Below are 24,838 nucleotides of genomic sequence, written 5' to 3' on the forward strand. Positions count from 1 at the left end.
AATATTGAAGTCTCTATTTCTCCCTTCATTTCTGTATTTTACTCCATGTATTTGATGCTTTGATGCTAGATGCATACATATTTATAATTGTAATATCTTCCTAATGGATTTTCATTTTATCATGATTTGATGGGTACACTTATGAATGATCTGGCTATGGGCAATACCTCTGTTCCTTTTCCTGCACCTCTCAACTGAAAGGATGTAAAAATAAGCCTTCTCTTACATGCAGAGAGTCTAGTTTTATTATTAATAGGATTGACTTTTATTTTTTATTTTTTTTTAATTTCTAATGTTTATTTATTTCTGAGAGACACAGAGTGTGAGCAGGGGAGGGGAAGAGAGAGAGGGAGACAGGATCCAAAGCAGACTCCAGGCTCTGAGCTGTCAGCACAGAGCCCGATGCAGAGCTCGAACTCATGGACCGTGAGATCATGACCTGAGCTGAAGTCAGATGCCCAAATGACTGAGCCACCCAGGTGCCCCAATGATTGACTTCTAACAGATAATTGGCATAGCTATTCAATTATTATCAGAAAGGAGAGCCACAGATTACTTATTCTAAAACACAAAAGATGTTATTTTATATTCTAACCATTATATTGTTTTGAACAGCAATAATGTGACTCTCTTGTTTCCAAATCATTGGATTCTAACAACCTTTTTTAGGCAAACTCCAAAAAATATTTCTTACAAACACTAGACTTCTAGTCCCTTGAAAGAAGAGAATATATCTCATTCCTTCTTATACTTCTCCTGTATAGAAGAGAGCTTGCTGTAGAATAAATGTCTGATGATTTGAAATTTTAGAATGTTTTTATCACCTCTTTGGGAACAGATATCTACCCAGATATTTAAAAAAGAAGGTGGGGGTGATATGCCTTTCTATCCACAATGAAATAAAAATGAGTATTAATTATAAGAGCATAAGGAATAAAGTAAAAATCACCTGAAAAAGAATTAACTACTATTGAATTTTCTATAAATATTCTTCCAGGCATCTATGCATAAACAAAAGCAAATTTTTCCATAGAATCATACTGTCATTGGGCTTTAACCTGATTTTTTGACTTGTCAATGTCTTGAAGATATTGAAATGTGTCATTCTTTTTAATATTGCAGGGCCTACACAATTAAAAGTTTACGAAATTACTGGATAATTTTTGATTTTTGTAATGCTTATTTATTTTTGAGAGAGAGAGAGAGACAGAGAGAGAGAAAGAGCGTGAAGTAGGGAGGGGCAGAGGGAGAGAGAGAGACAGAATCGGAAGCAGGCTCCAGGCTCTGACCTGTCAGCACAGAGCCAGACGCGGGGCTTGAGCTCATGAACTGTGAGATCATAACCTCAGCTGAAGTCAGATGCTCAACCGACTGAGCTACCTAGGCACCCCTGTTGATTCTTAATTTTAAAAAAATTTATACAAATAGTATGTAATTACATACAGTAAAAATTAAAACAAGGCAATGCATATAGAATGGAAAATTAAAAAGCCCCCTTTACTTTGGACTCCTACTCTAATATTCTAGAATAACCACCGTTAACAGTTTAGTTTCCTTTCAGATATTTTTCTATGAATTTCTATACAAATACCACAAATGTATAATTTTGGTTTATTCTTTTTTTACATAAGTGGAGTCACATCATACACACTACTCTGCAACATGATTTCTTTACTTAACAATATATTCTGGTGAAGTTTTCCTGTAAGTACATGTAGATCTCTCTCATTGTTTTTAATTGCTGTGTAGTGTTTCTCCTGGTAAAGATATAATATATTGAAGGGGATGGATATTTAAAATGTTATGTTTTGCCTTCTAAAATGGCTCAGTCGGTTAAGCATCCAACTTCGGCTCAGGTCATGATCTGGTGGTTCGTGGGTTGGAGCCCCTTCGTCCGGCTCCACGCTGACAGCTCTGTGCCTGGAGCCTGCTTAGGATGCTGTGTCTCCCTCTCTCTCTGCCCCTCCCTGCTCATGCTCTGTCTCTCTGTCTCTCTCTCAAAAATAAACATTTAAAAAAAATTTTAAAAGACAGTGAAAAATCATTAATTATTACAAGATATTTATATAAAACCAATTTTTCTTCCAGGTTCTTATACAAAATGGGAAATAAAGCCTGCCTGTTGAAATCTACTTTCCCTTCCTTCTACATCTGGTCACTAAAAGCTATCTCTAAATTCTGTCACCCTTTCTTTCCTCCCACTACTTTCCCAACTGCATTCCAGTGAACAGCACTTCAATGCTATTAGACTGATTATACTCTAGGATTACTCAATATATTAGTCCATTCTATCCTTTCAGCATTTGGAAGTGTTTTGTTAGACATCAGTAAATGGAACCACAGGGTACCCTGAGGTAGGCAGAAAACTCACAGTGTAGATATGACTGAAGAGTAGCAATGTTTCAAGTCACAGCTCAAGACCACTGGGAACTGGCTGGTGTCCATTTAGGATTTATAAGTGGGGAAATGTTTATCTTGTTAATTTATTTATTTTCCAACCAAATAGCTTTATTTCACTGAAGGCCGCCACCCTAATTCATCTACAGAAAAGTACATATTAGAAGATTTATCATTGCTATTCCACTGGGGGCCGCCACAGGAATGATTAGTGTGTGATATGAAATACAACATCTAGTCTCCTAAAACACTCCCCTGGATTCCCAGGTTGAGACTGGAGAAGGCAAAGTTGCTAACTGAATTGGAAATACATATCTGTATAAATATACATATATATGAAATACACTTAAATATAACACACTGGAAATATATATATTGTGTTAAGAACACTTAACATGAGAGAGACCCTCTTAACACATTTTTAATTGCACAATATGGTATTAACTACATACAGTGTGGTACAGATCTCTAGAACTTACTCATTGTGTACACCTGAAACTTCATACCCATTATGAATATAATGGTATATTATATATACTTCATACCCATTATGAATAGCAACTCCCCATTTCCCCTTCCCCGAGCCCCTGGATATCACCATTCTACTCTGCTTCTATGAATGTGACTCTTTCAGATACCTGATACAAGTGGAATCATACAGTATTTGTATTTCTGGGGCTGACTTACTTTATTTAACATAATGTCCTCCAAGTTCATTCATGTTGTCACATATGGCAAGATATCCTTCTTTTGTAAGGTATGTATATACTACATTTTCTTTACCCATTCATCTGTGAATGGACATCTAAGTTGCTTCCACATCTTGGCTATTGTGAATAATGGTGCAATGAATATGGGAGTACAAATACCTCTTCGAAATCCTGAAACGGATATTTTAAACTCACAATGAAACTATACGTACAGTTTCTCTATACTTTTCCATGCACTTTTAATAATTTATGATGAAGACTATTGGACCTACCTGATTCATTACAAGAGTACTATCTTAACTCATTGATTATAGATTTTGTTTTCAGTGGGCTTTGACATGTGACCTTTGATCAAATAGTATGATGGAGGAAGGATCCCTTGTGTGGCTGTTTAATTCCATGTTTCAAATAATGACCTTCATTATTTTAAAAGGGATACCCAAGTATCTGCTAGCCATAAGTGAGTGGCCTTATGAGAGGAGCTCAGAGATGAGGAGGCTTCGAGGAGCATGGATTCAGTAAAGGCTTATGAGAACGAACTTGAAATATGGCTGTTGGAAAAGGTCAATAGCCTCTGGTTCCTTCACACTTAGGCCTCACCTCCCATCTTTTTCTTGTCAAGGACTGCCCTCATCTAGACTTGGACCAGTCATTTTGGACCAAGAGCTCATTTTGCTTGGTCCTCCAAAACTTTTTTTCTTTTCTTCTCCTTCTTTTTTTAAATCCAGCGGCTGACTCTGTGAAGTACATTACTAAAATTGGCCAAGATTTTTGCCCTAGAAGACCATGAGGCACAGGAGGGGTGTAGTGAAGAGGAATAACAGGAATTGAGAAACTTCTCTTTGTGAACCTGATGGAATGGAAAGAAGTAGACTCTGGGTCTAGAAAACCATCCTCAGGATGGGCACGGGAAACTGGAAAAAAGTGAGAAATGTGTAGAAGAGCGTCCTGCTTATTGCTGGCCAAAGTGTTGGTTTGCGGTGAATATACGCAGTATGGACATGACTTAATCTCTTATTGAAAAAGTTGTAAATTTGCTTCAAGCTGTATTTTCTTCTTTAGTAGCTTCTTTTTCTCTTTCTTTCTTTCTGTCACTTATTTTTGAGAGAGAGAGTGTGTGTGCGAACAGGGGAGGGGCAGAGAGAGGGAGACACAGAATCCAAAGCAGGCTTCAGGCTCTGAGCTGTCAGCACAGAGCCCGACGCAGGCTCAAACTCACAGACTGTGAGATCATGACCTGAGCAGAAGTCGGATACTTAACCGACTGAGCTACCCAGGCGCCCCTCAAAAATAAACATTAAGTAAAACAAAACAAAACATGATATACTATAATGTAATGAGTTGGTTCCCTATGGCTGGATAAGTGACCCTGACTTGTGCTCTACTGAGCTTCTAAAATAATGAACTTGGAACATGATATGAAAATAATTAAAGGGTGTCACAGTCTCTCGGCAGCATTTTTGCCAAACATATTATTGCAGGCATTAATAGTTGTCTTAGAGCACAATTAGCAGGATTGTGCTGCAAAAAAAATCACCCAATCAACAGGTATCTGAAAAGGTGCTCAATATCACTAATCATCAGGGAAACGCAAATCAAAACCACAATGAGCTATCACCTCATACTTGTCAAAATGGCTAGAATCTAAAAGACAAAAAATAGTAAGTGTTGATGAGGATGTGGACAAGAGGGGACACTTGTTTACTGTTGGTAGGAATACAAATTGGTGTAGCCACTGTGGGAAACAGGATAAAAGGTCCTCAAAAAATTAAAAATTGAAATATCATATGATCCGGCAATTCTACTTCTGGGTATTTATCCAAAGGAAATGGAAACACTAAATCGAAAAGATACATGTATCTGTATATTCACTGCAGCATTATTTATGATACCAAGGCAAGGAAGCAACCTGTGTCCATCAATGAGTGAATGGATAAAGAAAATATGTCTGTATGGGGTGCCTGGGTGGCTTAGTCGGTTAAGTGCCCGACTTTGGCTCAGGTCATGATCTCATGGTTCATGGGTTTGAGCCCTGTGTTCGTCTCTGTCCTGAAAGCTCAGAGCCTGGAGCCTGCTTCAGATTCTGTGTCTCCTTCTCTCTCTGCCCCTCACCCACTTGCACTCTGTGTCTCTCTCAAAAATAAATAAACATTTAAAAAAAAGAAAAAAAGAAAATGTGTTTCATATTATACCTATATAATCATGTAATTCTATATAATTATATGTATTATATATAATTATATATTGCATATAATTATATATATAATTATATGTATATAAAATTCAGTCATTAAAAAGACATTGTTGCCATTTACAACATGGAGGGAACTTGAGGACATTATGCTAAGTGAAATAAGTCAGAGAAAGACAAATACCATATCATCTCACTTACATGTAGAATCTAAAAATTAAAAACATACAAAAATCTCCAAACGCATAGAGAACAGAATGCTGCTTGTCAGAGGGGGTAAGGAGTAGGCAAATGGGTTAAGGGGTCAAAAAGTACATGCTTCCAGTTATAAAATAAATAAATCACGGGATGTAATGCACAGCATGGTGACTATAGCTAATCATACTGTATTGTATATAACTTTTAAGATACCATCACAAGAAAAAATTGTAGCTATGTGTGGTGATGGCTGTTAACTAGATATATCGTGGTGATCATCTTGCAATATACAGATATCAAATCATTATGTTCTATAACTGAAACTAATGTTATATGTCAATTATATCTTCATAAAAAATTTTAAGTGATTATCTTATACCATTTTAGGAAGATGACTTGTATATTTTATGATTATCAGAGGCATTTATAAGAAATAACCTAAATTTCACTAACGTTCATGAAATAAGATTTAGTTTTGTTTACAGGGCTTAAATGATTTTGTTTCCTTAGGGAATTTTCAAGTTTGGTCTCCAGTTTGGATTTTATTTTAATAATAGGAAAGAAGGCATGAACAAAGACTCCATGTCAGAAGGCCCTTGATATGCATGTGGAGCAGAAGGTGGGCTGAGACAGTCAAAGCCATAGCTTCCAAACATAATTAGTAAATATTTACTTTCAAATAAAATTGCATTTATAACCCAAATAATATAAAATATATAAGTGGTACTTTATAATTTAAATGTCTTTTTTTAATTTTAGTTGCATAATATTTTTCTGTTATAAATGAAATCAATGATGATAATAAGGCTCTTTTGATGAACAAAAAGTTTGCAACCATGGATTAATGTCTGATTGTTTTCTTATTTTTTTTTTTTTCTATTTGGGTGCACAATACTAAGAAAATTCTGATTTGTATTGCAGCTTGCCCTAAAATCCCTAAAATCTGCTTCCATTAAAGTAGATCAGAGGTGCCTAGGTGGCTTAGTTGGTTAGGTGTCTGACTCTGGATTCTGGCTCAGGTCATGATGGCAGGGTTGGTGAGATCAACCTCTGAGTCAGGATTCTCTCTCTCCCTCTCTCTCTGTCCACCCCCCCTCCCCCCAATAAATAAATAAACCTAAAAAAATATCAGAAGCTTGAAAGAAAAGTAGCAGAAAGTGTTTGCTTCAATAGTCAGTCACTAATAATATTGATTGCTTTTGTTTATACATACAAATATCAGACATGAAGTAACCAAAATTGAAAACAACTTCAAATGCTGTCTATCGTACATTACCATGAAGTGTTTTAGGTGCTCTTGTTGAACAACTGCTATGCTGTAATGAGAAATAATGCTAGGCAGTAGATCCATCCAAGCAGGGCATCCAATTATTATACAGCTATACAAGTTTAAGTGATTTAACATGCAGAAGTGAAAATGATAAAAAGATAAGTACAGAGCCTCTTTTTTTTTTTTTTTTTTTTTTTTTTTTTTAAGAGAGAGAGCGTGAGCAGGAGGGGCAAAAGGCAGAGAATCTTAAGCAGGCTCCATGCTCAGCACAGACCCCGAGATCTCAAGACCCTGAGATCAAGACCTGAGCCAGAGACCAAGACCTGAGCCAGAAATCAAAGCCTGCTGCTAACCACATGACCCACCCACGCGCCCTTCAACCTTAATCACTGATTTATTCTGCAAGTTGAAGCACAGGAATTCAGAAGAGGAAGAAACATTATTCCCAACTGCATAATCTGGTAACCTTCAGTATGTTAAAATCAGAGAAACATCACAATTGAGTGTACATGCAATTGTTTTGTTAGAATTGATAGGGTAGTTCAACTATAATTTAAGATTTAATATCAAAATCTGGAGCCTGCTTCGGATTCTGTCTTCTTCACTCTCTGGCCCTCCCCCGCTCATGCTCACTCGCGCGTTCTCTCTCTCAAAAAATAAATAAACTTGAAAAATATATATAATGTTTGTGGAACCTCTGAAGTACTTCAGTGAAGCCGTTAAGGTTATATGGTTTTCTAAGCCTTGATTAGAGAGATCTTGGCTATAAGAACTTGAACTTGAACCTGCAGTCTATGAGGATTCTTGAAAAGTTTAGGAGAGCTTGTGCAAAGACCAGATGTGTATTTGACATGATCATTTAAGAGGTGGTGAACTCTGAGAGAGAAAGGAAATTCATTTAGGAAGCAACTCCAATCAAGCAGATGAGAGAAATGGACACTCAAGTGTCCTCAAGTCCTGAGCTTGGGCAGAATGAGTGAAACTTGGGTGTCAGGGTCAAAGACAGTTTATAAAACAGGGAAGCATAAAGATAAAAGCAATCTATACTACCATCTAGTCCAGGGTTTGAATCCTGCCTGATGTATTCTAGTTTATGAAAATACAGAAAGCATCACAAAGTATAATCCTCTCGCAAACAGATTGAAAACTGCAAATGCAAACAGATACTGAAAACTGCAAACAGAATCTGGCCTGGACATGATCTTACATCTTGCTATTCTGTGCCTCTTTTTAAACTATTAACCACAAGAGCCCCTATGGTTAGAGAATAGCAGAGCTGAGATCTGAACCCAGGCAGCCTAGCTACATACAGGGTCCATGTTCTTTACCATTTGCTATCAACATTTGATTCTGAGGTTGTGTGAATTCATCCTGTGGAAGTGAAGAGGCAAATACCAAATAGATTGAAATATAAAGGTATTGTGCTGGGAGAAAGGAAAACCAGAAGAGATAATCTCCCTTGTATGCCAGGTTAAGACGCTTGAACTTTGTATCTTAGAAACATGGAGAGGTTTTTTCGTTTTTGTTTTCTTTTGAGAAAGAGTGGGAGGGTCAGAGAGAGAGCCACACAGGCTACTTACTGCCAGTACAGAGCCTGACGTAGGGCTCAAACCCACAGACCATGAGAACATGACCTGACCTGAAACCAAGAGCTGACTGCTTAACAGACTGAGTCACCCCAGCACCCCACACCACTGAGAGGGTTTAAGCAGAAGTAATACATCCAGACTTGAAATGATACAAAATTGTTCTGGTGTGTTTTGCTTCTTTAAATCTCTTTAGCACCTGAACATATTTTTCTTTTTCATTTCCGGAATTGAACTTTCTCCAAACATCTTGTGCATTTACTTTACTGCCACCCACTCTACACTGCAAGTAAAATTTAATTCATTTTTTATCCATCAAATAAATATTAAAAAAATTTTTTTTTGTATTTATTTATTTTTGAGAGACAGTGAGACAAAGTGAGAGTGGGGGAGGGGCAGAGAGAGAGGGAGACACAGGATTGGAAACAGGCTCCAGGCTCTCAGCTGTCAGCACGGAGCCTGACGCCGGGCTCAAACCCACAGACTGTGAGATCATGACCTGAGCTGAAGTCGGACGCTCAACCGACTGAGCCACCCAGGCGCCCCAATCAAATAAATATTAGGAGCACATTAGTTAATACAATGCACTGTTTCCAAAAATCTATGAAAATAACACATAAAAGAAGTAAATTAAGAGATACTTTGCATTATAAAATAATACATTTACATATTTATGTAAAATTTCAAATTTATGTCTTTCAAATACATTAGAGGCAAATATCTGAAGGAATTTGTTTCTCATATATTAACAAACCATTGTATAAAATGGAGCATGCATACATTTTTTTACTGATTCAAATGATCTAGTTAAGAACTATTACTAGTTAAACCAAACAACCTTTGAAAAACAAGTTTCCAGATGCCCCTGTTTATCAATGTGGAGGAGTAAATGAATACTCTATCAGCTGTGAGGGCAGGATGTCCTATATCTCAGTAATGAGAGATGATACTAATAAATAGTATTTTAGGTTAATTTAAGCAAAAATCCCTCAAGCAGGGATGCCTGGGTGGCTTGTTGGTTAAGTGTCCAACTCTTGATTTTGACTCAGTCATGATCTCACAGTTTGGGGGATCCAGCCCCACACTGGGCTCTGGACTGAGGGCACAGAGCCTGCTTGGGATTCTCTCTCTGTCTCTCAAATTAAATAAATAAACTTCAAAAAAAATCTTTAAAAATCCCTCAAGCAGAGAATGACAATTTAGAAAGTTTACAATCTAACTTTGACAAATTGCATTCATTTGATAGAAAGGGGATATGCAGTATATATATGTATGTAAACATACACACGAATGTATGTACGCACATATATATAAAACATAACATATGATATACATATATACACACATACATAAAATAACATAATACAAAAGAAACTTTCCTATTGCCTCTCTGGAATCAGACCTTTTGTTTAAAAGCTTTGAATTCAGAAAATGGGGCACCTGGGTGGCTCAGTTCGTTGGGCGACCGACTTCAGCTCAGGTCACGATCTCACAGTTTGTGGGTTCAAGCCCTGTGTCGGGCTCTGTGCTGACAGCTCAGAGACTGGAGCCTACTTCAGATTCTGTGTCTTCACCTCTCTCTGCCCCTCCCCTGCTCACGCTCTGTGTCTGTCTCTCAATAATTAATAAACGTTAAATAAAATAAAATAAAAAATAAAAGCTTTGAATTCAATTCAATTCTCTCAACTTTTGGGGCACCTGGGCGGCTCAGCTGGTTAAATGTCAGACTTCAGCTCAGGTCACGGTCTCCCAGTTCTGTGAGTTTGAGTCCCGTGTCTGGCTTTACGTTGACAGCATGAAGCCTGCTCCAGATTCTCTGTCTCCCTCTCTCTGCCCCTCCCCACTGTGTGCACTAGCTCCCTCTCTCTCAAAAAATAAACATTAAAAAAAAAAATCTCAACTTTCAAGAATGTGTAAATTAAGCTGTACAATATTACACAAAGAATAGTTTCCAGAATATATTAGCCACAAACTGTCCTCCAAAGCAAGAGGGAACTATTCTCATAATTCAGAAAAATTCAGATATTAAAAAAAAAATTGGGTTTTACACAGGCTAAAACTGAAATGACTTTGGAACCAGGAGGGAAACCTGTATAGAAGAACTTTTCTATAATTTGTTCAAATTCAAGAAACTCATACTTTAAAAAGGATAAAACACAGCCATAGAGCTGTAAAAAAAATAGTACAGTGTTTTGACCATAGAGTAATGAGGCTGATTTTTTTTCCCACAAGAATTAAAGTCACATGGAGTACAAGGCTGAAATGTGTGTCTTCTCTTCAGTCAGAAGCAACAGAGTGAGACCAGCCAAGAAGAGTGAGTCATATGACCACAGTTAGACAAAGTTGCCAAAGTTGTTTTCCATTTCATATGTCCTCTAGAAGGGCAAAAGTGGAAAAGCAGACCCAATTGTGAATGTTAGCTTTTCCACATTCAATAAGCTACAGGACAGCTGCTATATGCTGATTAGGACTAGTAATGGGACTTAAGTTCTAATACCTGAATTTCCCCTCTATTCAACTTCTTAAAATATGTTGAAAACATAGAGCATTACTAACATAATTTCTCCTAATGTAATTGGATAGTCTAACTTGGCATCCTGTTCTCTCACTGATTTTGATTAAAATAATAATATTCATAAGGAAAAAAAGAGTTAAAAGAATACCATGAAAGGGCAAATGCTTTTATGGACAGACTTGAAACTGGATGGTTGATTGCGTTAAGTGTGCTTGCTAAAGAAGCTAAGGTCTTATTTAATTTCCTTGTGTGCTTTGCTTTGGTTCAAAAGAGCCATAAGCCCAGGATTTGGTCAGCACTTAAAACGTTTACGGAGTTTCCACTTGGTCCTTCCAGTCTGCTAAACGCATAGATGGTTCTATAAATATCTTGGGGCGCCTGGGTGGCTCAGTCGGTTGAGCGTCCGACTTCGGCTCAGGTCATGATTTAGCAGGCTGTGAGTTCGAGCCCTGCGTCTGCTCTGTGGTGACAGCTCAGAGCCTGGAGCCTGCTTTGGGTTCTGTGTCTCCCTCTCTCTCTCTAACCCCTCCCCTGCTCATACTCTGTCTCTGTCAAAAATAAACAAACATTTAAAAAAATTAAAAAAAAAGAAGAAATCAGACTTGGCTCATGTCCTCAAGGGGTTGGTCAAAAGATAAGGCTTTAAGAGAATGTATGTACCATACCAATCCACAACTGCAACTTGAATAATGCCTAACATTTAATTGTTCCGTGTTTATAACGGGGCCAGAAGCTTTGAATTGATTAATCTCATGTAAGCCTTATGACAATTCTGACATTTAAGATTTTCAGGTAAGGACACTTAGGCCTAGATAAGTTATGTAACCTAAGGACAGTCAAAAGGATATACACCTGAATGTTTGCATCTGTTGAGTAATCTCTGGAGTTTCTGGGACTCTAGTGCCAGAAAGATCTTGCAAAACACAGACTTGGATGATGGGAGAAGGGAAAGAAGGAAGAGAAGGCCCTAGAGGCCCAGTCCTAACCTTGTCTCTTGTCCACGGGCAATCTTGACCAGGCTTTCCTGGTCACACCTAATGGCATTTGGCTTGTGGCAGATTCTTACTGCAAACCTGCTCTACTCAAGTCAGGGCCAAGGGTGGAGAGAGGGGACTGATACATGGACGAAATGAAAGCTGTCCGGGAGGGAGAACAGATGTAAGGGACCTCGAGGGGGTATCCCTTTGCAGCCCACACACGTGCCGGACACTGACTTGGAAAAGCAACAGGCTCCGAGAGAGACCCTGCGTTGCCCCAATGCTAGGCCAACAATTACCAAAGACTTTGGCGAAGGCCGACTCCCACGCCCCCTCAAAGCTAACAGGCCGACAAGGGGCTGCCTAGGCAAGTGCGTGCCTGGGGCACAGCTGCCCGGAACCCGCCGGCGCTGGGAAAAGACTCCGGGGCCGAAGGACTGGGGTACTTCCCCCGCGACCCGCGCTAGCAACGCAGGCTTACGCTCCCGGCCTGGCCCCTCCCAGCCTCGCGTCTCTATAAACTTGCAGCCTCAGAGGGCACGGGAGGCAGGAGGACGTCAGCGACGCGCGGTCGAGCCGCCCGCCCGCCCCTCGCGCGCCTGCCTCTCGCTCCCTTCCCGTTGACGCTGCGACGGTCTGGCAGCGCTCCGACACATTCACGCGCGCGCTGCCGATCGCCGTCTCCACCCAGCCCAGCCCCGAACATGGCGGCTCTCAAACGGCTCTCCGCCTGGCCCTGGCTCTGCGCCTCCACCTGCCGCTCCGGCGGCGTCTGGTCCAAGGTAAAGTGCAAGCGAAGAAGGCCACGCTCCGCCAGAGAGCAGACGAAACCCCGCGTGTGCCCGTGTCCTCTCCCCTGCCCGCACCCACGCTGTCCAACCTACAAGTTAGCATCCGTGGCGCCGGGTCCAGAGGCAGCGAGACGCACCGACGCCTGCCTTGCCTCGCTGCTCCTTCGGGTGGCTGCCTTTGCGCGGTTCTGCAGCCGATTCCCCGAGCCAGGCGAGACCGGGCGTAGAGGCGCGCCAAGGGGCTGCAAGCGGGCGGGACGGCGTTTGGCAGCGGCGAGACGCCCTTCAGGGCACAATCGCGTCCTCAGGGGGGCACCGGGAGGGCGCACGTGTCTACGGCGGGGTAGGGGTGACGGCAGCAGGGGGCAGGTTTGCACCCCGCACTGGGATTTGAGGGCTGGGGGGCCTCTAGAGGCCCAGAACCCAGGGCTGGTTAGCCACGGAACGGCATGAGTTGGCCGCTGAGGGGGCGGATGCCGGGTGCCTTGGAGGTGGAATGCCGTCCCCTCCCTGTCTTCCCTTTTTTGGCTGCGCCGCACAGCACCGCGGCGGTGGGAAAGGGAACCCGGACTGGAGCGCACGCCTGGGCATCTTCTTTATCCAGCGGAGAAGCCTGTAGCGCTCCGGCCCGCCGTGGCTCGCGCGCGGTCTTGGGGCGCCGGCATCCTCGTTGGAGGATTTCCGTTTTCAAACCCTTAGAAAATCTTGTTCCGCCCTTACTGCCAATTCGCCAACAAGTGGTATCCTGAGACACTCTTCGCGGCGATTGTTAGTTGATAGGTTTTTTGTTTTGTTTTGTTTTGGTTTTTTTGCCTTGCTCTGTCCCTAAATGTAGCCCAAGCTCAGCTGGAATTCGTGTTCCGAGTTCCCTGAGGCCAGTACTGGCCCAGAAGTGAGTGGAGTGTAGCTCATCTCCGCTACCATGGTAACCGCGGAACCTCTTCCTTGCAAGAGAACAACAACGAAAAGGGACCTTTTTAACTTAGTAGCGTATTAAGTGATAGTTTTGTACTTGAAAAACATACCTTGCACACGGTGTACTCACAGACTGCCCCGCCCCATTACTGTTTCCCGCATCCAGTCTCTTGACAACAGTGAACTCAGGGGCCACTAAACCTCTTAGGTAAATGCTAGGGGGTGATGTAGAACTGGAACATTTTACTCATAAATGCCTCTTAGGAAAGGAAGCTTTTTGGTAATTGCAGGTAGCTTTGGGTTTATAAAGCATTATTAGAAGGGCACTTGACTAACCTTCAGTCACATTGTTGCAGGTGCTTTTGAAACTAATGCATGCCAGGACACTGTGATACCCTGCCTAGAGGTTAAACACATTTGCTCTTTTGCCAGTTACTTATTTGCCTAAGTGTAATTTACTCACTTTCCATATTTAGGTATAGCATTAAACCACTTCTGAAGCCCAGCAAACCTCTCAGGTGGCAGTTACAAATTAGAGGTTTTGTGGGGCGCCTGGGTGGCTAAGGCAGTTAAGCCTCCTACTCTTGTCTCTTGATTTTATTTTAAATTTTAACGTTTATTTATTTTTGAGACAGAGACAGAGCATGAGCAGTTGGAGGAGAGGGCAGAGAGAGAGGGAGACACATAATCCAGAGCAGGATCCAGGCTCTGAGCTGTCTGCACAGAGCCCCATGTGGGGCTTGAACTCATGGACCATGAGATCATGACCTGAGCACAAGTCAGACACTCAACCAACTGAGCCACCCAGGTGCCTCTCTTGTCTCTTGATTTTAGCTCAGTGTCATGGTATCAGGATTGCCCCTCCCCTTCCCTTGGGCTCCATGCTGACAAATCAGAGCTTGCTTGGAATTCTCTGTGCCTCTCCCCCTGCTCTTGCTCAGGCTCTTTCTCTCTCAAAATAAATAAACCAACATTAAAAAAAAAAATTAGAGGCTGTACCTCATTGAAAGTTCATATGAGGGTCCAAAGTTTCTTCCTTTCCAGTTTGATTGTCATAGATCCAAGTGCCTGCATGCAGGTGTTTCTTCAGGCTAGGCACTTGGCATTACGATTATTTAGTTCTTGAATTCTCATCTCTAACTTCCCTTAAACTTTAACACTTGGGTGCTTGTTTAACTTTTCAAATGTATACGTTGACTGCTTAACAAGATGAAAGTTTCTGGTTGTCAGGAACAATATCATATACCTTATTCTCCAACACTTTTTAAAAAAATTTTTAAATGTTTATTTATTTTTGAGAGAGAGAGAAAGAGAGAGCATGAGCAGGGAAGGGCAGAAGAGGGAGACAGAGGATCCAAAGTGAGCTCTGCAATGATAGCAGGGAGGCCCGATGTGGGGCTCGAACCCATCAACGCAAGATCATGACCTGAGTTGAAGTCAGTGGCTCACCTGATATGACCACACAGGCACCCTCCATCCCTTTCAACATTACATACTATCAGGCATAGTATAGACATTCAATACATGTTTAATATATGGATGAAAGAACTCTGGACAAACAGAAATAGTAACCTTGAGAACTTTTTTGCTAAACATAACCAACAGCCCAAATGAGATGGTGTGTGTGTTGTGTGTGTGTTTGGCAAGTCTCTCAAACTTGAGTGAGCCTCAGAATTGCCTGGAGGCTTTATCAGAGAGGTTGCCAGGGTCCAGCCGGGTGGGTGGGGCTTGAAGCACACTTTGCATAAATGAGTTCCCAGGTGATGTTGATGCTTTGGGTCTGAGGACTACATTTCAGAGCCATTGGCATGGACTTAGATTTGAATAGACTATCTGAAGTTATCTTTCTTCTCCATTACTATTTTAGAGGGAGCATTTAATACTATTTTCCATTTACTGGGGAAAATTATTACTAGAAAAAGGTCCTCAAACTACCATTAATACTTTACTTACCTTTCTTTCTTGAACTTATTTTTTCCCATATCTCCCTTCAATTCCATTCTCCCCTGAGCTGCAGTCCTGGTACAACTTACTGGTCAACTCCACCTGGATGTCACTTAGTGCTTCAAGCTCTTTCTGACCCAAAATGACCCAGCCACAAAGTGGCTTTTTCCTCCCTTGTTTTGTTTTGTTTTCATTATGGCTAACCGTACCAGTATCCATCCAGTGTGTAAGCTAGAAGTCTTGGTATCCTTCTTTCCTCCCCTCTTCCCTCCACCTCCAGTTGATAAGCGATGCCATGTATGTACCTTTCCTGAAATTTCTGCGGGTTTGTCCTTGGTACTCTTTCCCAGCAACCATCTATTCCTTACGGCTCCCTGATTGGATATTACAGTTGTATTTAAGTTTTTGTAATTATTTAATGACTTAGCCTGAGTAGTTTATAAGTTTCATCCGTGCAGGGACTATGCCAGAGTGTTTTCTTTTTCTTTTTTTTTTTTTTTTAAGATTTATTTATTTTGAGAGAAAGAGAGAGCATGGGGGAGGGACAGAAGGAGGGAGAGAGAGACAGTCCCAATACTGTCATCTCAGAGCCCAATGTGGGGCATAAACCCATGAACCATGAGATAATGACCTGAGCCAAAACCAAGAGCCAGGTGCTTACCCAACTGAGCCACCCAGGTGCCCCCTGAGTAGTTTTCTGTTTAATCCTGTATTCCAGTATTTAGTATGTTTGATGCAAAATGGATATTTTTTTGATCAAATGGGTGAATGAAAGAATGATTTCCTCTGCCACTTTCATGTCTCAGGCTTTCATAGGAGTTGTGACATCTCTGTTTCAAAAGCTTTGCTGTCCCTTCCTCATTGAAGGATGAAGTTGAAATTCTAGTATGGTCCTTAAAGTCTTCCACAGCCTGTCTCAGTCTCCTTTTCTAGCCTTATCTTCACAAGCTTCTCTCCATGGGACCTGATCCCACATGTCCTTGAGCAAACACAGTGAGAGCCTTATATCTCCATGCCTTTACTCCTGCTTCTTCTCTTTCTGGATTCCCCATCCTCATTAGTATTTTAACTCTTGGCAAGCTCCTCGTGCTTTCTGATCTACCAGGCAGAATGCATCACTCCTTCACCTGTGCTCCTTTAAAGTGCTGGGCATCAATCCATCATTGGAATAGAACATGTATGTTCCCTCAGAAACAGTATGCTCCTGCTTTAGAGAATTGCCTAGTGTCAGTAATTCCCTGTGAGCTCCTTGCAAGTTATTTATTCATGTTATAAGTGTGTAACTGGTAGTGTTTAGTTTAAGGTGAACATTCTACCTTTTGACAGATACTTGTCCCGTAATGGACCATCATCAAAGCATTTCACACTAAACGCACTAAAGCATTTCAACACGTCATCACCTCTGCTTGGCCGTGGTACTCTATGCTCCTTGCCAAGTGTGTGTGTTTAGCTACCCACGTATTACTGTCTTTTCCTCCCAAGAGGGTCCTCTTCATCTCTCTCCATATGACTTCTGTTCCCCACTTCTGTGGATCAAACTTTCAACTGAAGTGGGCAGTATCGGTCTTCCTGTGTCCTGATTTATTTAACTGTAAGGTGACAAGGTCAGTATCACCTGGGTGTACAGTTCCATATCATTAAGATAAGATAATTTAAAGATAAAAAAGCAATATGCTGTGTTGAGTTTCCCTTAAAGGACTTCAAGATGAAGTGCATTTTTTTGAAGTTCTGGAGCATTGAATGACAAGAAAAAAAGAAATTTAGGCACAAGAAGTAATGGTGGAAGTGGTAAGAAAGGAAGGAGATTCTGAGTTGGGAAGCCATGAGATGAAATTTAGGCTCAACTGTGAAATCGGTTTTCAGATTCTAAATGCAAGAATTTGAACCAGAGGACAAAGAGTGAAGATGGAGAGGATTTTAAAAAGAGAAATAGATTAAATAGAAAAAAATTTGTAGTGTAAGAATTTTGATTATTTCTTGCACTTCAGTACTTTGATCTTTTGTGGTACAGTCATTTTTATTTCCTTCCTCCAGTAGCAATAGCAGAAACTAGTGGCAACATAAAGTGAAATTTTGCAGAAGGTGGGAGAGTGGAAAAGCAAAATGAAATACACTAGGTGAATATTAAAGAAGACCTTGGTGAAAAAAATTATCCTCAGAATAAATAGATGTTGAAGCTGAACAGTTCATCACTCTTTGTTCTTTTGGTAACCTCTGCAAACTTGAAGGCTATTAGCAGATGGTACTTGGGTCTTTTTACCTCATTGTTCTAGCATTTTAGAAGACATGTCAATTTATGAGCAGCATAGAGCTTCACTTTGAATTCAGTTACCTAAGAAAAAAGGCACCTCTCCTGCTTAGTCTTAGAGGGTGTTAGCAGTGATGCTCCTTGACTCCCAAAGCCTGGGGGTATGGGAGAGAATGTGGGCAGGGAGAAAGCCTGTTCAGAAAACAAACCCAAGGCTTTCCCTAGGATGCTGCTTCCCCCCCCCCCCCCCACCCCGCCCAGACTTGAAGCCTTAAAGATACACAGGAAACATTCTGGTGCAACTGGTTTCAGACACCGTGCTTCCTCTTTGCCTCCCTACCTGCATGCATGCTTCTAGCTTGCCTGGTAATCTTTGAATACTTAGAATGGCAAATTTGACTACAAATAAAATAAACGTGTTCAAATAATCTTAAAGCTAGGACCCATTTTTCAAACCCTCAACAAAAACGGTGTGGATTAATTTGCTCTAGCATGGGTCATGCTAAAAAAATTCTTTGTCAAATCAGTAATATGTACATACATGTGTGTATGAGTAGGGTACAGCAGGGAGGTTAAAAATGAAAACTGGGGTGCCTGGGTGGCTCAGTCGGCTAAGCGTCTGACTTCAGCTCAGGTCATGATCTCATGACGGTTCATGAGTTTGAGCCCTGCGTCGGGCTCTGTGCTGACAGCTCAGAGCCTGGAGCCTGCTTCAGATTCTGTGTTTCCCTCTCTCTCTCTCTGCCCCCCCCCCAGGCTCCTCCCCACCCAGGATCCCCCCCCAATCTCCCCCCCAATCTCTCTTTCAAAAATTGATAAACTTAAAAAAAATTTTTTAAATGAGAACTAAACTCCAATCAATGACAAGTTAATCTTCTCCAAAAGAAGCAAACATCCCCAGGGTATCTTCTGTAGTCCAAGCCCAGGACTGAGGCCAGGGCTGAGTGTTTCTGCTATACCATTACTTAATCCTCACTGTATCCTTGAGAAACAACTGTCATCCTTTTGTAAATTTAAAATCCACCCCCCCCCCCCCGATTTTGCAATTTTCTCAGTGTCATGCAATTGTGGTTGAACTGGAATTTGAAACAAGGGTATTTTTGACCCCGGGATTACTGGAGTGTGGCCCATTAAGCCACGCTATTGATTTCTCAGCAAGTAGATATCAACTGTCAATATAACAGATAGCAAAAGTCAACATTCACCGAATGTGTGAAAAATGAAAAAAACAAAGTTGGACATAAATTCTTAAGTATATTGAGCCATTCTCCCATTCCCTGCAAACATTGAGCATCTATTTGTGTTTAGCTTTTCATTATCTGGATAAATGTGAGACACTTGAGTCTTTTCTAAAATACTTCTGAGGTATTTTTTTTCAAGGTGTGGGGCAAGTGTTTCAATAATTTCTGACTAATGAAGATACTAGTTTTCAGCTGAAACAGAGGAACAGAAGACCTGTCAAGTCTGTTTATGCTTTTGTTTCTCCTTGTGAACCCCAAAAGTGTCCTGGATCTGTAGGAGAAATGACTTTTCTTTTGACTTCCTCTCTATAGGATTCATGTTTCTTAGTCTATAGATAAGTAGTTCAGGGTGACCTCTCCCCTAGACTGCTTAGGTGTAGATGAATTCTTTTATTTTCTTCCTCCTCCTCCTGCTGAGGCCCTGACTCTTCACCAGCACCCCCACTTTTTTTTTTTTTTGGTAAGAGATAGGATTAGCATTAATTTATATATTTCATGTTTTTACACTTTTTCCCCAATTTTACTGAGATATAATGGACAAACAACACTAAGTTTAAGGTGTACAGAGCAATGACTTGACTTGTCCTTCACTGTTTAGTGAAGATAATGACAGTAGAGTTCCTCGTGAAAAAATAGCGTATTCATAATGATTTGTTGTCTCTAAATAATGAAATAGAGTAAGATTAGGGCTTTTAAAAAACAGGGAAAGGAGCATATTGTGGTAGAAGGACTCTGTGATGAAGGCCAAAACCTGGGATCTGGTCTTGCTGTAACACAGTGTTGGGTACATTACAATTACAAAATCTTACTCAGCTTCAGAAACTTGACCTGTAAATAGAATTGGTAGGATTAGAATACCTGTGTCTTTTTCTTTTTTCTATTTTCAAGGAGACATTCTTAACTTTATTTTGTGATTCATCTGTTGGCCTCTTTATTGAACTTTTCATTTCCAGGATTTAAAAAAAATATTCGGTGTTCAAATAGAATCCAATAAATCCTTGCCACTGAGGATGGGACAGAGAAGTAAGCTGTCTGCAGCTCAGCCTATTTCCTTTCTAGCTCTGCCTCCTTTTATTTTTGGCATTTGGGTGGTGTGCCAGGTCGTACCCCCTGTGTTTGCCTGACCTGGCTGAAGGTTGAATTTAAAGGGACAAAAGTCATCTGTGTAACCTTTGCAGATCTTATTTGGCTTTCAGTATAGTTCTCTTAAAGGCAATAGGCTTTTGTAGTAATTGACACTTTTTATGAAAGAAGTTTATAGAGGAAGAAAAGAATGCTAGAAACTTACTAATGCCATTACCTTGACCCCATAGGTCATCTGTCAAAGACTGGTAAGGCAGTGTGTGTGAGTTTACAACACTTACAGACCTTTTAACATGGCAGCATATGAGGAGTCAAGAGCCATGCTCTTTACTCCTTCTCTTTTTAGGTTGAATGTATAATAAGAAATAAAGGATAAGTGACATTGATTATGAATGATTACAACACAGTGAACTCTGATTTTCTCCTGTCCATACTGTGTATGAAGCATAAAGAGAGAAACCGTTTAAAACTGATTGTGAATATTCACTAGATAACCCGTTTTGCACCGAATAGATCACTGTGGTAAGACTAGGCACGCCTCCCTCATAGGTCATAGTCTCTTATTTTTTGCAGCATCTATAAACTCCAAGCACCATAGGGGGATGGATCTTTTTGTGTGCTGGTCATTACTTGTCCTCTTAGGAGGCATTCGCTGACCTAAGACTGGGTCAGGGCCCAACTACGTATTTGTATATGGGTTATACCATATCTGATCTCCAGGGCAGCAGTCATGTCTTAGCATTTACTGGATGGAAGTAAGCACCATAGTAGTTGGCACATAGTAAGCTCTCAATGAATATTTGTTGACCGAATGGAAGGTTAGCTCACTATCAGAAACTGATGCTTGATGACATCATTATTGTGAATCTGAGTCCCAGTGTATGGGCTATCAACTTTCAGTGTTTTGGGTGGCCACAAATGACACAGAATTTTCCTTTATATAATGGAATGTATCCATCATGATCACAAGGGAAGTCCGTTGATAGTGTGTGGATAGGGTATGTCCTTTCTACTCTTACAGTGAATTATTTGCAGCCCCACTCTTTCTTTCAAAGAGCAGATAGTGAAATTATCATTGCATATATAAAAAGTGAATGTATATGCAAAGATATGTCTCTAAATGATTATTCACTTAAAAATTTTTAAAAATATTTTAGGGATGTGTTGGCTACTTTTCAACCAGTACACATCGCCATACCAAATTTTATACAGATCCAGTGGAAGCTGTAAAAGACATCCCTGATGGTGCAACGATTCTGGTTGGTGGTGAGTAATAGTATTGTTTTCTTTTTGTGATGGTAACATTCTTATGTTTTTAGCAAAGCAGGGAAATCAAAGTGGCGAAGCTATGTAGATTAAAAATGCCAATTATTTTATTATTAATTCATTATTTTATTTTTATTATAATAAATTCAGCATGTTATGTAATTATTAGTTAAAGGTTTATTAAGTATAGTACTTAATGTTGTACGTTTTATTTCTTTTTGTGTTTCTTTTTCTATTATTTTGAAAAGCTGAAGCTTAAAATGGATGTCTTATTAGTAGCTTTGAAAACATTCCTAGATCCTTTGGAATCCTGTTTAACTTAAAACATCTGCATTGATCTCTTCATCCCTTAGCTAGCCACTCCTTTGGTTATTCCTCATTTTAGGAGATAGAAAGCATAAATGCACCTATCTGTTATTGAGGCCTCTGAGTTCTATTGCTTCACCTTGCTTGGAATGTCTTTTAGAACCATGGTCTCACCACTCATTAAACTTGCTACCTGATTCTTGTGATTTTTTTTTTTTTTTTTTTTTTTTTTTTTTTTTTTTTAATTTCTAGGCCTTGGTTGTAGGCTAGCCTTATTTTTAGGGCTGCTCTTCATTCATTCATCCATTCAACTGATCAGTCATTGAATGTCCATTTTAAACCTAATACTATTTGACAAATTGTGGAAGATACAAAGAAGTAAAAGTCATTAGTCTAGGCTTCTGATTCTGCAAAACTCTACTGAAGCATATAAAACAAACATGCTTGAATAAGTAGGTACATAAAGGTTGAATTCTAAACTCTAGATATGCAGTAAAGTATGAGATATGCAATGGGTAACCATCGTGTAGCCATATTAGCAGGTTGCATTTGTCTTTATTCTTAAGGTTCAAAGATTTGACGGTGATGTCTGGTGCTACACAATGGTCCAGAACATTTGGATACAGCTGTGTAGCCGTTTATTGAGTTGCTGAGATATGTCTATATTTCACTTAGTAGATCTAATAATGTGCTTTGCATTTTTTTTTCTTTTTTAAGGGAAAAGAGTAACACGTAGATTTCTCTGAAAGAACATTATCCTCTTCACAAATCATTTGTCTTTTTCACTTACTATAGGTTTTGGGTTATGTGGGATTCCAGAGAACCTTATAGGAGCTTTACTAAAGACTGGAGTAAAAGGGCTGACTGCAGTCAGCAACAATGCAGGGTAAGTGTGCATTTTTAAAACAATTGGCTTGAAACAAATGACAGTTCTCTATAATATTTATACAAAGTTTAAGAATGAAATGAAAATTTTCCTCATTTTATGAGCAACATGCTCAAGTATCAAAAGATAGTTTTTAACAAGCTCAAGAGTTAGAGGTTACATTTCTTCAAATATTTTTGGTACCATTCTTCATAATCATAAGTAAAACAGACTTGCATAAATGTGTCTCTTAATCTGATGTGCTTTTATTTTTCTAAATTTCAAATATATTATTAAAGTTAAGATATGTATTTTCAAATTGAATCTTTCATTTTATAATTCAGAGATGTCCCTTTATATTTTGTTATTATAGATCATTCTGTATAGTGGAAGATTTCAAGCGGTTTGAAATATGTTTCAAGTCTTTCCTTTGGTTATACCATATTCTAGATGATATGTAAGGTTATCATTAATCATTAAAAATGTTGCTGGTCTTGGTAGAAGGAGGAGGATACGCAGCCAGCACTTAAGACAGTAGGGTCTCAATCAAAGTGGTCAACAATAAGCCATCACATTTTAATAATGGCATGCACATTAAGATATGTTATGAAGAAAAAAAAGTATTTTTATATAAAGCGATAAGTTATCAGTTTTCTTTCAACAGTGAAAGACTTGGAAGAAAAAAACTGAAAAATTAACTAAATTTGCAGTTTAGCCTAGTACCATAAATGCAATTTAGAATAAATTGTACCAATTGTTTAAGACAGGACACAGATCCTCCATTTGTGCTCATGTTTTCTTTGCTGAGTTTATTTATGCTCTTGTTTTCATCTAGAAGGTTCTCCCACCTTTTCTCTGCATATCCACATCTTTCCCATCTTTTAGGATCCAACTCAGGTTGTACATCCTCAAAGAAACCTTATCCAATTAAAGAACTTCTCTAGACTTACTGATTTTGCCCCTTTCTGGGTTCCTTTGGAGACTTCTAGCATTTCTTTGTACACTGAATTGTATTTATTCCCTGAGGTATATTACAGACTGATCTTTTGCTTAAAGTAGTTTTTTCTTCCGTACTATGCTGAGCCTGAGGCACAGAGTCACTAAGTGCTGGAACTGGATGGGTTTGTAGAGGTTATCTGTTCTAGTTCCCTCATTTAACAGAGGAAACTCATTTGTAAATAGGGAAGTGACTTGTTCATGATCACTTGATATTTCTTAAACCCGTCCCATGCCCTGTGAACTTACTTTGTACTTATTAAAAATACTTTTGACTATCAGTACTTTGTTGGGTGTTCTAGCTAGCTCAGTGCTTACAAGAAATGGTATAAATCAGTGTAAATTCTTGATGCAGAGTAAGTACTGATAACCACACAAATCTTGAACATGAAGAAGGCACTTTGCATATCCTCATTGGCAGTTGATTCTCTCAATTAGGTGGGTTTAAATCCTAGAGGCCTATGGCAACGAGGGCTTTGTTTTGGCCATTAGAGTCAGACAAATAAGGAAAACTTAGCATTGCTCTGTTGGAGAACCAAAGATAGTTTGAAATGTTGAGTAAATGGAGAGAACTTAGAAGTAATAACTTCTCTCTCATTTAGAAAAAGGCTTCTTATGGAAGGATCTGCCCACATTGGAAGTCTTTCAAAGGTCAGGACTCCTGATTGTTTTTATTTTGTTTTTAGTTATGAAAGGGACCTGTTGCCATGAGGTACCACTTACCTCCCTGGGTATGTAGCATTAACTGTTAGTCTTGATGAGATAAACTTTCCCCCTCATGATCACTTAGATGAATCAGTACTTTGATATGGATTGATTAGGAAGGTAGGAAAAATTGAAACCATGCTTTTCATTATTTTTTAAAAGACTTTGATATATGAATTACAAGCCTGTATGAGCAAAAAGTTTTACAATATACTATATATCAACCAATTCAAAAGTAAGGGAAGATTAGGTGTGTTATATTAATCACACTCATTTCCTCTTGACAAGATTATTTTATTAATTTTTTTTAAAGTTTATTCTGAGAGATAGAGAGAGGGAGGGCATGTGCACAAGCATGAGTGGAGGGAACAGAGAGACACAGACAGAGACAGAATTCCAAGCAGCCTTGTGAGATGGTGACCTGAGCCAAAATCAAGAGTGGGATGCTTGAATGAAATATGGCCCTTTGTAGCAACGTAGATGGAACTGGAGAGTGTGATGCTAAGTGAAATAAGCCATACAGAGAAAGACAGATACCATATGTTTTCACTCTTATGTGGATCCTGAGAAACTTAACAGAAACCCATAGGGGAGGGGAAGAAAAAAAAAAAAAAAGAGGTTAGAGTGGGAGAGA

The 24,838-nt window shown here is 39.7% G+C and overlaps 2 protein-coding genes across 4 annotated transcripts in view; one reads left to right on the forward strand and one right to left on the reverse strand.

Annotated features, from left to right (window-relative positions):
• The window catches only part of RIMOC1 (RAB7A interacting MON1-CCZ1 complex subunit 1), a 46,805-nt gene extending 33,295 nt beyond the window's left edge, over positions 1 to 13,510 (reverse strand). Inside the window, exon 1 of the mRNA XM_049648713.1 lies at positions 12,729 to 13,510. Within this exon, the coding sequence (XP_049504670.1) occupies positions 12,729 to 12,738 (10 nt within the window). The 5' untranslated portion in view covers positions 12,739 to 13,510. The remainder of the gene's footprint in view (positions 1 to 12,728) is intronic.
• Positions 12,383 to 24,838, forward strand: part of OXCT1 (3-oxoacid CoA-transferase 1) — a 154,998-nt gene continuing 142,542 nt past the window's right edge. For all 3 annotated transcript variants that reach the window (XR_007461595.1, XM_049648705.1, XM_049648704.1), the window contains exons 1-3: positions 12,383 to 12,626; positions 21,224 to 21,332; positions 22,434 to 22,524. Coding sequence is in view for 2 of the 3 variants with exons in the window: in XM_049648705.1 (XP_049504662.1) it covers positions 12,549 to 12,626; positions 21,224 to 21,332; positions 22,434 to 22,524 (278 nt within the window). In the remaining variant the exon portion in view is untranslated. The remainder of the gene's footprint in view (positions 12,627 to 21,223; positions 21,333 to 22,433; positions 22,525 to 24,838) is intronic.

This window comes from Panthera uncia (genome assembly GCF_023721935.1).
Source record: "Panthera uncia isolate 11264 chromosome A1 unlocalized genomic scaffold, Puncia_PCG_1.0 HiC_scaffold_17, whole genome shotgun sequence".
Classification (NCBI taxonomy): Eukaryota; Metazoa; Chordata; class Mammalia; order Carnivora; family Felidae; genus Panthera; species Panthera uncia.